The sequence below is a fragment of the Natator depressus genome, chromosome 11, assembly GCF_965152275.1.
Source record: "Natator depressus isolate rNatDep1 chromosome 11, rNatDep2.hap1, whole genome shotgun sequence".
Classification (NCBI taxonomy): Eukaryota; Metazoa; Chordata; order Testudines; family Cheloniidae; genus Natator; species Natator depressus.
In genome coordinates this window covers 69,006,507-69,020,889 of record NC_134244.1, presented here as the reverse complement: position 1 = coordinate 69,020,889, position 14,383 = coordinate 69,006,507, and the positions used below count along the sequence as shown (strand labels likewise).

The 14,383-nt window shown below is 44.2% G+C and overlaps 1 protein-coding gene across 1 annotated transcript in view; it reads right to left on the bottom strand.

Annotated features, from left to right (window-relative positions):
• The window catches only part of COL6A3 (collagen type VI alpha 3 chain), an 84,590-nt gene that overhangs the window by 51,652 nt on the left and 18,555 nt on the right, over positions 1 to 14,383 (bottom strand). Inside the window, exons 5-13 of the mRNA XM_074968153.1 lie at positions 13,460 to 14,077; positions 11,502 to 12,101; positions 10,220 to 10,822; positions 7,525 to 8,124; positions 5,048 to 5,394; positions 4,230 to 4,308; positions 2,685 to 2,830; positions 751 to 843; positions 57 to 110 (exon numbers count right to left, since the gene is read on the bottom strand). Of these exons, the coding sequence (XP_074824254.1) occupies positions 57 to 110; positions 751 to 843; positions 2,685 to 2,830; positions 4,230 to 4,308; positions 5,048 to 5,394; positions 7,525 to 8,124; positions 10,220 to 10,822; positions 11,502 to 12,101; positions 13,460 to 14,077 (3,140 nt within the window). The remainder of the gene's footprint in view (positions 1 to 56; positions 111 to 750; positions 844 to 2,684; positions 2,831 to 4,229; positions 4,309 to 5,047; positions 5,395 to 7,524; positions 8,125 to 10,219; positions 10,823 to 11,501; positions 12,102 to 13,459; positions 14,078 to 14,383) is intronic.

The following is a 14,383-nucleotide window of genomic DNA, read 5'->3' as shown; positions in this document are numbered from 1 at the left end:
GTCAAGAGCCCCCTTCATTCCCCCCTGAGGCCATATAGCTCTAGGCAGTTACTTACGGGTCCACCTTCATCGCCTGGATAGCCTCTGTAGCCGTTCTCACCTGAAACGCCCTAAAAAACAATGCATATCAGTTGATTTTCCACATAATATCTGAGGTTTCCTTGCTACAATCCGTGCTCCCCCTTTAAGCCCCTGTTCAAAATATCCCTGGATTTAATACAGAGCAGATGTTTGGGTCGTATAATCTATAAAGAAACTAGTTAAATTAAATAATCTGATTACGACTTCCACAGACCTTCAAACTGTGCAGACAGCTAGTCTATGCAACCACATATGATTCTTCATTTTCCAGACACTGTCCCATCCAATTGCTACACCTACTGGTCGTGTCTTGTCTTAAATTAGATTGTAAACGGTATGGGGCAGGCTCTGTCTCCTGCCGTGTTTGTACAGCACCCAGCACAGTCAGGTTCTGACCCTGACTGGAGACACTAGATGGAACTGCATTAAGAAGAAATTCTGAATGAATACCATTACTATAGAACATGAAGCCCTATAATTTCATTAGTGTTGCTTTAGATGATTGTCTCTAAAATTCAACCCTCCTCCTGAATCGTAATGCAGGATGCTGGAGTGAGTGAGTGCTCCACTTATATTTCTTTATTAGGGGGAAGGTCTGAAAGCTGGAGAGGATTTCTGTGAAATGTGAACCTAAGCTTGGATAGTTCAAAACTAGATGCAGTAACATACCTTTGGTCCAATGGTACCTGGCATTCCTCTATCTCCCCGTTGCCCAGAACACTTGCATGGCACTCGGCAGCATACTTTTTCTGCAATGTTGTCCTATAATGAAAGAAAGCTGTTAAAAACTCATGCAGGAGATGAACTCCCAAAGCAACATTCATCCTTGAGTGCGGGTTGAGGTACAGGTCTGCAGGGAGAGTAATTTAGTACATGAAGGAGCTAAGGTTTATCCCCCAATCCTGCAGCGAAAGCTGCACAAGTTCAGGAGTCTATCCACATTGAGCAAGGTTTCATTGCAGGGTAAGGATCTGGATATTAGTGGATTGTAGCAAAATGTTCGCTACAGCCTCAGAAACAGAGCCAGACAAGGATGGAGAAAAAATATTCACCAGGATTTTAGACACTTTTAAATGGAATTTTGCCTACACTATATTTGCAACCATTTCTAGTTGCTCTTCCCAAACGTCCATGCGAGCAAAGATGTGTGTACACACATGTTCATGGAAAGTGAATGCCAGACTCCCAGCAAACTTCTTTTCAGGCAGAAATGGAAGTAAGTCACCCAGGCTAGGTCACATAATTGGGGAAAAGAGGATCTAAATTCACCCCTGGGCAGAGGGCCAATGCAAGGACTTGAGTCAGAGTTGAGTGGGGCATTGGCCTTGATATGCCCCAGTTTCGCCCAGAAACAATACCATATGATTTAAGGTGATCAATCTCAATGCTGAAATGTCGAATCATGAGCATGGAATGCTCCAACGAATCCTCACAGCGAGCATTCCGCAGGCTGAAAGTCATTGGAACAAAATAATTTCGAAGAGCAGATGAATTCATGAAAAGTAGTCTAGTTTTGGGTACCAAGTATCAGTGTTAGTCTGTATCCACAAAAACAACGAGGAGTCCGGTGGCACCTTAAAGACTAACAGATTTATTTGGGCATAAGCTTTCGTGGAGTCATGCATCTGAAGAAGTGGGTTTTTTACCCATGAAAGCTTATGCCCATATAAACCTGTTAGTCTTTAAGGTGCCAGCGGACTCCTCATTAGTTTTGGGTAGTTCATTAGCAGGAAACCAGTAACAAAATTCAGCAAGTAAATTGTTTGTCACTGAGGTCTCACCTATCTCTATTCAGCCTTTTACTAGGAAAATTCATTCAAATTGAATTGCACAGACGTAGACTGAAAACTAGCTCAAACGCCACAAGCCAAAGGGTAATGTTAAACAACTATGTAGTGGTTTGGGGACAAAGTGTCCAGTGGAGGTAACACAAGGATCAGTGTGAAATCTGGTCTTATTTAACATTTTAATTAAGGATCTGGACGAGGAAGGTCATAAAACTGGCAGCCGATACTAAACTGGGGGCAACTGCAAATGCCAATGAAGATAGAAAATCATTGCAAAGAGCCCTAGAGAGATTACATAGATGGGTGTAAAATAATAAAATTGCAAGCTAGTTCATTATCAAAAAAATTACTGAAAGGCAGCTATCCACGCAGGGGAAGAAACCTAGAAAGCAGCGCTGCTAAAGAGATTTAATGAGACACAGAATAAGAGCAAGGTAGCCACAAGTTTGTAGTGCGATAAGGCAGCAAGACTAATGCAAATGGCATATAGAGAGATCTAACTTCTTGGAACAGGGAAATAATAGTCCTGTTCTATGGCATCGCATCTGGAGTACTGGGTTGAATCCTCAGGTAGTATTAACTGGCATAGCTCCTCTGAAATCAATAGAGCAGCACCAGTTCACACAAGAAAGTCAGGATTTAATTTTATTCACTGCAGCATCCACAAAAATACACAAAAGAGTTTATAGGGCTAGATGCACAGCTCATGTAAATCAGCAGAGCTCCATGGATGGAGGATTTCCACCAGCCAAAGATCCGGCCACAGTCTTTGTAAAGTTTCTGCTCTATACAAGCTGTTGGCTCAAAGTTACTTACAAGTTGTTCTGCCAGTTCAAAATCTAAATCCAGCAGATTTACTCTGAGAGGCCTGTTATACGTGAACCCACGTCCAAACTCTAACTGCATCACATCCTCAAAATTTGGCGTTCTCTCCAGGCCCACAAAGATGAGCGCCTTTATACCTGAAGGATTGGAACAGAATGCATTTCTGTGAAAGCACCAGCAAGACTTGGAAGCATGCATATTGTAAAATCTAACTATGGATTGTTCCTGTCTGTCTAACTGGAAACCTAAAGAAAATATTGGCACATGTTTATTAACTTGAATGATTTTAGGGGACTGGATAATGCAAAGGATTAACGATCCATCCGCCTCTCTCTGGGTTTGAAAGTCATCACGTTTAGGTGCCAGTAGGTAGTGGATGGGCTACACACACAGCGTTTCACCTCTAGGTCACCAGCTTGACTCCAATTTGCTTCATTTAACGGCTGAAACACCTGGTGGCTGGGCATTTGTCCTTATGAAGCTACTTAGCGGTCTCGGCCCAATGGGGACAGGTGGCCAGATGACCAAAATTGTCCTCATGGGGTTAGATGCCAGGTGGCCCCATACCAGGGTGGTGCAGTAGGGAGGGAGCGAGGAATTGCACTGCTCTTGTGTGGGCTGCAGACGATTGGGTCAGATTTGCAGCTTCTGCGCTCAGGGCCGTCCCAAGATGCTCCCGCTAGGAGCACTGTGCCCAGAAGGGGGCAGGAAGGAGAGAGAACCATGGTCAGGTGTGAGAGCGTGCTGGGCCTATGCTGCACTCTCTAAAGGGGTGTAGCAGTTTGTACTGCCCACAGTGCACCAGGAGGCAGAATGTCTCTAGTGGCCGTGCAGAGTTGCTCCTTAACAGCACAATCTAGCCCGTATATAATTCCAGGTGGAAAGAGCAAAGGCAGAGGGTCCAGTCCTGCCAGCTCTTTGCCTCTGGAACTTGCCCTGCAGCTAATGGGAATTCTGTGTACAGAGGGCTTGCAGAATCAGTCCATGAATGAGTGTGGACGCTGAACTCCCATCTCATTCCTTTATCTGGTCCCTTCAGACCCTATCAGCAGCACAGGGCGGGGCTTGCACTGCCAATGCCAGTGCTGGACCTGCTCTGTACCTGAAGGATTCCATTTCCCGTCCTGCGCTGTCATCACTTTGGATGAAACAGATCAGCATCCCAGGAATCCTCGGCCGCCACAGGTCACAAGTGATCAGTTAATGTAAGCTGACTAAGAGCTGTGTGGACCCTGGATTGAACTCCACCCCTGTGCCCCAAATTCTGAGACATTCAGATTCAGATCTGAGTCTGTCAGCATGGGCTTGCCTCTGCCCGTGATATACCATACACAGAGTCTCGGTCAGTGTAATGCCTCCATAGCATTATTCAAAGGGGAAGAGGATTAAAAACAGCAAGCGTGTGTGGAATTCAGCTTAATACTGACCTCACCATTCATAGAGTCATCAAAAAGCTGAGTGCACCTCTTTTATTAGAAGCCATGAGCAAAATGAAGCAAAATGAAAAGTAAGTGTCCTGGCACTCTAACAGAATACCTTCTCTTTGCAGCGCGACTGACGCAGCCTCCAGCTGGGCCATTCCAGCATCTACGCCATCAGTTAGGTGAATTACCACCTGGGAAGGAAACAATTCAAGTCAGGCCTCAATTGGGAAACACAGCCACATACAGCGATACAGTGAAATGTCTGGCCAGATTCTCAGCTGGTGTCGATTTTGCTTCGTTCCATTGCCTTCAATGGAATGATACAGATTTACACCACACTATTCAGAGCCGATCTTGCAATAACGTACTTTCCTCAGGTGCACATTTTGTCTGAGGTCACTCAGACTAGCTGATCCTCTTGCCCTTCAAATATATGGATTTTTGGCTTGACGTGCCGGATCATGTTACTCGGATGTACATTTTCCAGTTAGTAATAGCTACAGCTCAGTATATGGCCCAAATCGGTATTCACAAACATTCGCCCGAGCGATACTCAACAATGTTGTGCCTGTACAATATATTTTAAAATGACACTTAAGTGCAGCAAGACAATATGATTAAGATGCTCTAACAAGGATGCTTTGTTTATTAATTTCCCTGCATCCATTAAACTAAAATATATACAGCAATATTCCAAGGGAAGAAATAATGGGGAAAAACCCAGACATCTAGGGATCTTTGCTTTTCAGTGTCAGGAAATCTTTCATGCTCGCAACATTTCAGTGGGGCAATTTCCTACCTGGTGTAAACTGGCAGAGCTAAGTTCACTTCTGTGGAGTTGTGCTTGTTTAAACCAGTAGAGAATCTTGCCCAGTGTGTTTCTGTTTCCAAGAACATAGAAAAACCTCTGTGAGGAGAACCGAGACTTACTTTCACGCTGTCAGCAGGAGCTGTTCTAAATTTGTTCTGGTAAGATCTCAGCGTCTGTGGCGTCAGAACATATGGACCACGGTTGCGCATGTCTTGGAATTTCTCAAACAATTCCGGCTGGTACTCGGAAAAGTCAAATCCTTCAATGGCTCCAGTTGGGGTTTGCGCCATGATTGCCACTCGCACAGTTGGCTGCTGGTTGCCAGTACAGCTGATCCTCTGCATCTGGGTAATTCGTTTCAGAATGATCTCTACCTTGGACTCCAATGCTCTCTGAGAATTAAATATATTTTGCCCGGGTCCAACATCTGAGACATCAAACCCAAGTATCACATCCAGTTTGCATTCTGGGGAGGAAAAATGGGTAGAGTCATTCAGACACAGAGTAAGCAGTGGGGGGAAGTTATTTCACTAGGAGGGTGGTGAAGCACTGGAATGGGTTACCTAGGGTGGTGGTGGAATCTCCTTCCTTAGAGGTTTTAAAGATCAGGCTTGACAAAGCCCTGGCTGGGATGATTTAGTTGGTGATTGGTCCTGCTTTGAGCAGGGGATTGGACTAGATGACCTCCTGAGGTCTCTTCCAACCCTAATCTTCTATGATTCTTCTATGATTCTATAATTGCTTCAGAACAGAGCAGGTACCGAACTCTGTTTATTTTTTTAAAATTGAGTCGCTACTTATCCATCTGTTGAATATTATCTGAATCCTAGATTGTGAGCTCTTTGGGCAAGCGACAATCTTTGTGCTATTTGTTTGGACAACAGCAAGTACAATAAGGCCTTGATCCTGGTTTGGATCCCTAACTACTACTTATAATAATAACAATGAATAAAAAGTGTTTATATTGGGGAAAAGGCCTATGTTTTTCTCAGTGTAGCTACTGTTTAGAATTTGACTTAATCTATTAAAAAACAAATAGGAAATGAATCCGCTAATAAATAAATGTGTCATAGATTGCATGGGGAAATATCTTGTTTTGCCTCTGTGAAAGCCTGTCCATTCTTTAATAGTGGGCAAGTGTTTTCTCCTTTCATTTGTTACAATTTCCCATTTGTCGTCCAAAACTAGAGTTTCATTTTATCTTGATTTGCACAGAATTACAAGTCTTGCATTATTTTAGGAGAGAATTATTACAAAGATTTAATATGAGATGCAAAAAGTCGAGTGGTTTAAGCAGGGCATTGGGAGCCAGGACTCCTGGGTTCTATTCCCAGTTTAGTGGCCAAACAGTTTTGTATCATTTGGCGTGGCAGGTAGACTCTGTTAGCTACAGTTTTATCATCTGTGCTTTATCTGCTTCACAGGAATGTTGTGAGCCGTAATTGATCTCTGTGAAGTGTTTTGAGATCCTTCGATGAAAAATGCAATGATCAGTGCAAAATGTTATTCTTATCTGTATCATGGGCATGTCTAACTTTTCCTCAGCGGGGACCACATCTTAATAGAGAGATCATCACACAGTCTCGTCTCCCCTCCCAGTCCATCCACTGGACCCCTACCAGTCTGGATCCCCTTTCCATTCATGCAAGAACCCTGCAGAAACACCAGGTTCACCCTCCTTATTGCCAGCTTCTTCTGCGTGCATCCTGGCATGTCTGCAGCCATGCAGTAGGCTGGAAATGAGGAGGAGCAAGCATCCATGTGACCTGGGCTATCTACAGAATGACCCACTAGTTGTATGGTACTTTCTTTTGTGGATGTCTGGAGCCAAACAAAGTCCATTACTCTGAGGATGGACCAATGAAATAGATCCTACAAGATGACAATGTGCCCTGAAAGTTAAGGGCAGACCATGACAAAAGGGGTAAATCTCACTAATCTTCTCCCCACAATCCTTAATCCTCCAATGTATACAGTTATACCCAGTTCTGGTTTAAAGGCAAAATCCACAGTGAGGCCACCTGTCAAGCTGGAATTCACTGGCATAACATGCATACTAATCTTGGGCAGTTAGTTTTCAGTTTATCACTTAGTAAGCCTTTGGTCATGAAAACTAATTAAGACAGTACAAAGGAGCTAGCCAGATCAGATAACACTTAAATCCACAGGGCAGTATTAGATCATTTAGTAACTGTTTTGTTTGAGGTGGAGATACTATCGTTGTCAACACATGATCAATCAACCCTCAGTGCAGGGGACTGGACTAGATGACCTCTCAAGGTCCCTAGGAATGCCTGTTGGGATTGTTATTTGACACATATTGCAGTATCACCCCACATGTTCTAGGTGCTCCACAGATGCCTAGGAAGGCATGGTTTTAGTGCCAAAGAGCTTACCATCTAGGGAAGAGTTTACAGGCTAGGGCTGAGACCATGCAGGGCTGAGCCCACTCACTAGAATGTGCAAGATCCAGGCTTAAGAAAGCATGGCAACAGGAATACAACGATGCTATTGGAGGAGTCTGTTTAAAGCAAACAAAGTGCTCCAAGAGGAGAACTATACATGGAAATAATATTTTTACAACAATGGTACTTACCTCTGGATTCACTCACTCCTGGACACAGTTGCTCTTCCATAACAGCATCGAGAGTAATCAACACTTGTTCGTTCAGTTCTGACAGTTCCTGGGCTGTTGCCACTCTGAAAGCGGTGGCACTATCACTGGACAGCTTGCTCACTTCATCCAGGTCAATGTTTTTCACACCAACGGCAAACACCTTGACCCCTGCGTTTGTCAGTGCCAGTGCTGCTGTCTGTCCTTCATCCAAAGGTTTGCCTCCGGTCACAATAAAAGCAACTTGAGGGACCCTGTCCTCCCCCCTGCTCCCAGCCTCTTTCACAAAGTGCTTTGCCTGGATGTGTTTGATGCCTTCTCCAGTATTAGCCACTCTGCCACCTCTATAGACTACTCTGTTGATAGCACGTAAGATCTGGTCTTTGGTGGTATAGTCCTTGAGAAAAAATTCATCAGTCACATCAGAGTTGTACTGGGCCAATCCCACTTTAATGGATTTATCCTCTGAATAGAGAGCATCAATTATGGAATATACAAATTGGATAACTTGCTGGAAGTTCTCTCTCCCTAAATTGATGGAGCTGTCCAGCAAAAACACGATATCGACTTCCTTTTTACCATCTGAAACAGTTAAAAAGAAGGTGGGTATTAAATGCTTTGTGGCGCCCAGAATATTGTCTCAGACAATAGAGGGAAACGGACCATTCTTAAATTGTCGGCAAAGGCTGCGTGCTGCACATAGAAATAATTCTGCATTTCCTTTAGAAAAATGTCTTGCCTTGGAAAATACGGTGAGCAGTAAGACTACGGCTAATTCAGAATGAGTCAGTGAAGGCCAAGCCATTGAAAAGTGAATTGATGCCTCCTTTTTTGGGTGGCCAATCTTAAAGGAGCCCGACTTTCAGTGAGCAGGTGGCTGCTGCGTTTTCAAAAAGTCAGACCCCTTTAAGATGTCTCTTCTTTTGCTAGCACCCAAATTCACTAGTCACTTTTTCAAATCTTGGCCAGAATATACAAACTGACACAAACCCCAGCTCACACCTCACCTTTTTGGGGATTCATATTAGCACCTGAAGTCCAAAGTCTCCCTTGTCCCCAACTCCGCTCTGGCCCCTGCTCTGCACCTGTGCTGCTAGCCTGCTAAATCCACAGCAGAATCGGTCAGTCTGTGCTGGGAAAATGTCCTAAAGCACCAATGAACTAGAAAAGCTCTCTGAAGTGTGAGATTTGAAGAAACTAGCCAGCAAAGCAGGTTCTGCAAAATTTATTGAGACCACATTTTGGATTTGGCAAAATATCAACCAGAGATGACTTCTTGGGAGAAAAGAGACCAAAGCAACAGGAAGGAGAAGAGAATCAATATGCTTAGGCTTGAGGCAACCATTTAGGGTGACAGATTATACGCAGAGAATACAAAAGGCACAGTTCGGGTCATTGAAAGAGACAATGATGGTTACATGGAGAAAAGGAGTGTCTGTATTTCAAAAGCTTTGGAGGAGCACCAAAAGATTATGAAGAACCAAAGAACCAAACATTAAGCTTTGTCCATCAAGGTTCCAGATTAGGGTACCATTGGGTGTAATTCATTACTGGGTGCCAGTGAAAAATCAAACAAGGAAAATGCTGAGCAAGCAAATGATAAAAACAGTGATTCACACACAACATGCAAGCACTCCAGGGTGAAGCCAGTGCAGAGAACAGGATAGACTGGGGGGAGGCAGGGAACAGAATTCCAAATGCCAAATCTAAGTGCAAAACTTCTATTATTTTAGCAAAATGCCTGCTTCTATTTTAAGACGAGGCGAACTCCTAAATATAGTCCTGATCCAAGGCTCTTGGAAGTCTATGGAAATCTTTCCACTGACTTCAGTGGACTTTGGAGCAGGCCCCGTGTGAAGTAATGATATGTTTCACTACCACTTCCATCTCATCTTTATGTTTCTTCAGCAACACAAGCAGTTTTGTGACTGCTCAGAAGAAAGGGGCCGTAAAACATAATATTTATGATAGAGTCATGAAGTTTAAGGTCAGAGAGGACCCCCAGATCATCTAGTCTCACCTCCTGTATAGCACAGGCCAACAACGTCACCCAGCACCCACACACTAAACCCAACAACCGAAATGAGACCAAAGTACGACAGCCCATAGGAGACTAGACTTTATGTGCCATGGGCAGAGAACAGGAGGGACCAAGGTGCACCAGTGTCTGAGGCCCCCACAATGTCAGGGAAATGATTAAGTGAGACATACACAGATAATCATGGCAAGTGACCCGCACCCCACACGCTGCAGAGGAAGGAGGAAGCCCCCCCAAGGTCACTGCCAATCTGACCTGAAGGAAAATTCCTTCCTGACCCTCATACAGCAATCAGTGAGACCATAAGCATGTGAGCAAGAGCCAGCCAGCCATGCCCCTAAGAGAGAGAATGCTCAGTGCCACCTCAGAGCATGGGCCCACCCCGCCCAAATGTTATGCTATGTAATATGTTATTTATTTTTATGAGGAACATATTTCCATCTTATTCACATTCTAAATTCTACCATTTTCCAAGTTCTGCAAGGTCCTTTCGGCGAGTATTCTTTAGTGAACTGCAAGCACAGGAATAAGGACTAAAATACATTAATTCTGAACAGCTTTACAAATTACGATCATTTTATCCCATGTTGCATCCCAAAGGTTTCCCCTAGTGTATACCAACATGAATAAAAGACTGACCAGGAACTGGAATTGTAGGAGGTATGGATGTAGACTCTTGAGGTTCTTTTAATGATTCAATGAATCTCTTTTCAACGGTTGGGAGTTCTGTAAAATCTCTGATTATGAATGCAAGTCTAGGATCATTGATAATTCTCTGCAACTGAGTGCTGTCTGCATTCCTTGCTCCTACACCCTGGACTTTAACCCCAGTGGATGCAATCAAAGCAGAAGGTCTAGTCACATCATCCTGGGACCTCCCTCCAAGGAGGAGGACTAAATGCTGGGGGACCCTGTCTTCTATTCTGCTCCCTGAAGACTTAACAAAGTAATTCTTCACAACATAGTCCAGTGCTGTTCCAACGTTCAGTGGGGACCCTCCTCTGAGCCTCAGGCGGCGTATGGCTTGCAGAACGGCATCTTTGGTCTTGTGTTGTTTTAAAAGGAACTCCGGGAAAACAGTATTGCTGAATTGGGCCACACCAATTCTCACTTTGTTTGGCCCAACGTCCAGCTGCTGAACAATTCTGATGATGAAATCCCGAATGTGTGCAAGACCGTCGGTCCTGACGCTGTCAGAGCTGTCGATGAGGAAGACGATGTCCTTCTCATTGCCGTCCAATTCTGCAGAACAAAAACGTCAAGGAGAGAGGAAAATTACTGACATGAAAAACCTCCTTTGCTTGAGCTTTGCTGTAAGGTTTCTGAGCAATCCCTTCCCAAGGATGACCCAACACATGGGATCTCTGATGAAGCTCCATTCACCTGAAAAATATAGCACATATGCTTTGCTGTTAAGGGGGAATGCTAAAATGTGCTATCTATTAAAGTGAAAACCCACTCTTTAGGCATGAGAATTGGAGTTGGTTTCTTTTGGGGGGTGGGTGTTTTTTGTTTGCCTCTTTTTGGCTTTACCAGTCAGTTTAAATTTACATCCAAAATTATAATCATATATCACCCCAAATCCTAATCGCCTGTAATCTGATTTTTATTTTTTTTGCATTCATTTCCTTAAATGTTCCTAACCTCATTTGGCCCCAGATTTATGCTTATTTTAACTAGAAAACTCTTCAAAGGGCTGCAGATAAGGTAAGCAATATCACTTTTGCTCAGAAAACCTTAGCCCTCAATATCTCCATGAAATCTCTAATGAATCTCCATTCTCCTGACCGTGCAATGTGCTGTATTTCTTTTTAAGGGGAAAATCATTTGTTGGCAGGGAAAGAATGGAAAGTTATTTGCACTTTTAGCAATATCTACATTAACAGCAACATAAAGGCACCGAGTGATCAGACAATATTACCTGAAGGGACTTTTATGTCTTCCAGGAGCCTTGCTATCTGTTCTAAAGTCAATGTTCTAATAGGGGTCAGGAGCTTCTGATCTAGGCTGGGTAGTTCCTGGAAGCTTCTCACTGAGAATGTATATTCAGGGCTGAGAGAGATCTTTGTCAGCTCCTCAGGATCCACATTCTTTGCGATAGTCAGAGGTGCGACACCAGTTAATTTGATTTGTAAGGCAGGGTCCTCAACCTCATCAGCAGATGGGCGGGAATAGAGTAATATTAAAAACTGAGGAACACCTTCCTCTATGCGACTTCCAGAAGGTCTTGTAAAGATATTCTTCAACACATACTCCAGGGCAGCTCCTACGTTAACCTTTTGGCCTAATTTGGGCCTTAATCTTCTTACAGCACTCAGCACTTCATCTTTGCTGGAGTAAGCATTGAGAAGAAACTCGACCTTGGGATCGTCACTGAACTGGATCACAGCAACCCGGGTGGCATCGAAACCCACATCCAGGGAGCTCACTAGCCTTTCGATCAGGCCACGGATGAGATTGAACTCAACGGTAACAAATTGGGAGCCATCAATGAGAAACACAACATCCTTCTTGCTGCTCACTGTCAAAAGAGAAAGAGTTCAGATGATGCACATATGCCCAAGAGTTGCATTAGTAAATGGTCTAAAGGGCAAAAGTTTAAGGCACCCACAGATGTGCAATTATACATCATCATTTTGGGGGGCAACAGCAAGCATCACCATGCTGAAATCAGCTGTCCAATGAAATCTATGTGTAAGATTAAATAGTGTGGAAATCTAGTCTGCAGTCCTCATACACAACTCTGACTTACAACATTCGGAATCCAAGCGAGGGTAGACCCTGCAAGCCACATTCTGTCCCACATTCACACAATCTCACTTTAATACAGCCACTAATTTAAAAAAATAGGTATCACGATTTCATTTAGTGCACAGAGGGGAGAGAGTCAGAGCTCTCTCTTGGCCATGTCAGGGAACAGAAGCATTAAAGCCCCTTTGCTCCCCTGTTCAGATTGCAACCTTGGCCATGTGGGGAGAAACAATGGTTGCTCTCCTGATATGAGTCCTCTGAGTGAAGGCCAGGGAGGGGGCTGAGAAGGCAGGGAGTCAGAGGAGCCCTGGCTCCACACCTAATCCCTATTCACTGGCCAGACTAGCTTGCCACACACGAGGTCGTAGACATGAGGATTATCTCTGAGCCACAGGTCCTTCTCTGGTCTTTTCCCAGAGAGGTGCAGCCCCATGCTACCCCTTACACAAGGCAGATTGCAAGGTGACCATCTAGACATGGAGAAAGTGAGTTCAGTGACACCCCACTCTCTTTTGCGTCACTAGATTGCTCTACACTTGCCATCTGAGAGTTATTTTTCCTGTTGCTGTTATTTCCTAAAAGAAGGTTTGCTTCCTGATGATGAGCTTTTCTACCCGGTTTCAGGTCAGAGCAAAGTTCCGTGCCTGAATTATAAATGTCTGAAAAATCTAGATAGGAATCTGAATTTACATGAAAATGTCAGTTTCTTATCTAAATGATCTAGTTTTCTTTTGGGGAAGGGGGGGGGCAGAAATTATCTGGTCACTAAGTTATTGATTAATATATCACCCCATTTATTTATTGTAAGACAGCCTGCATTGACTTCAGTGGACTGAGTAGACATAGCAGTCTGCCCACATGGACCACAGGGTAGGACTGGGGCCTATAGATGTATTTGAATGACTGGCAGGAATTACACAGATCCTTGCAAACCCAGGTACAAATGGGCAAATAGAGGATAAATTGGCAGGGAGATGAGATTGGTTTTGGAGCCTTAATTGTGAATGCCTTGCCTTTCCCTCTCTGCATCACAACCATAATGTTATTTAAACATCAGTTTTTTGTCTCTGAATCTTACTCGTATGAGCGGTGCTCTGCAGACACAACAGCCAAAAAACACCTTCTCACCTGGACTGGGTGTTGGCAATTCGAAATCCGGAGCTAGCTGGTCAATTTGTTGCCTGGTAAGCTGAGTGACTCTCTCTGAGATGACCTGCTGTACAGTATCCAGTTGATTGAAGTCGGGGATGGCAACAGCAAAGTCTGGGATGTAAGAGATGGTCTGCAGCTCCGTGATATCGGCATTTCCAATTCCAATGCCTAAAGGCACCATGCCTCTGGTCTTCAGGGCCACCGAGGGCCTTCTCACATCATCTCTTGATTTGCCAGATGTCAGCAGAATCAATAGCTGAGGGACACCTTCAGCTATTCTGCTGCCAGCTGGGCTGGTGAACACATTCTTTATGACATAGTCCAGGGCTGCACCTGTATTAAGAGGAGCCCCTCCCATAATGGACAGGCCCTGGATGGCACTGATCACATCTGATTTATCAGAGTAGGAGTTCAGAAGGAACTTGGGTTGTATGACGTTGCTGTATTGCACCACGGCAACACGAACCCTGTCAGAACTGACATCCAGGCTCTCGACCACTCTTTGCACAAAGGCCCTCAGTGCAGGGAAACCACTTCTGGCACCATCTGAGCCATCAATCAGAAACACCACGTCCTTCTTCTGACTTTCGTCAGCTGTTTATGGAGACAATGAGGGGAGGGGAAGATAAGTCAGATTCTCGGTGTAAAGTAGACATCCTCTGTATAAAATGATTTGCAGAGAGAGGAAAGGCTTGGGATCTTAGGTCATGTATCACAGATGCTGATCCTGTTTCTTTATAGTTTCCCTTTAGCCAGGCAGTCAAATACTCTTGACTAATAGACAGATGGATGGAAATCCAGTGAAAACCCTGTGACATCATGTGCTGGGTGATACTTACTTAGTCGGGAGGGGCTCTATACTCTTTAGTGGAGGCATCAGCCTTCAGCAAGGGAGGACGA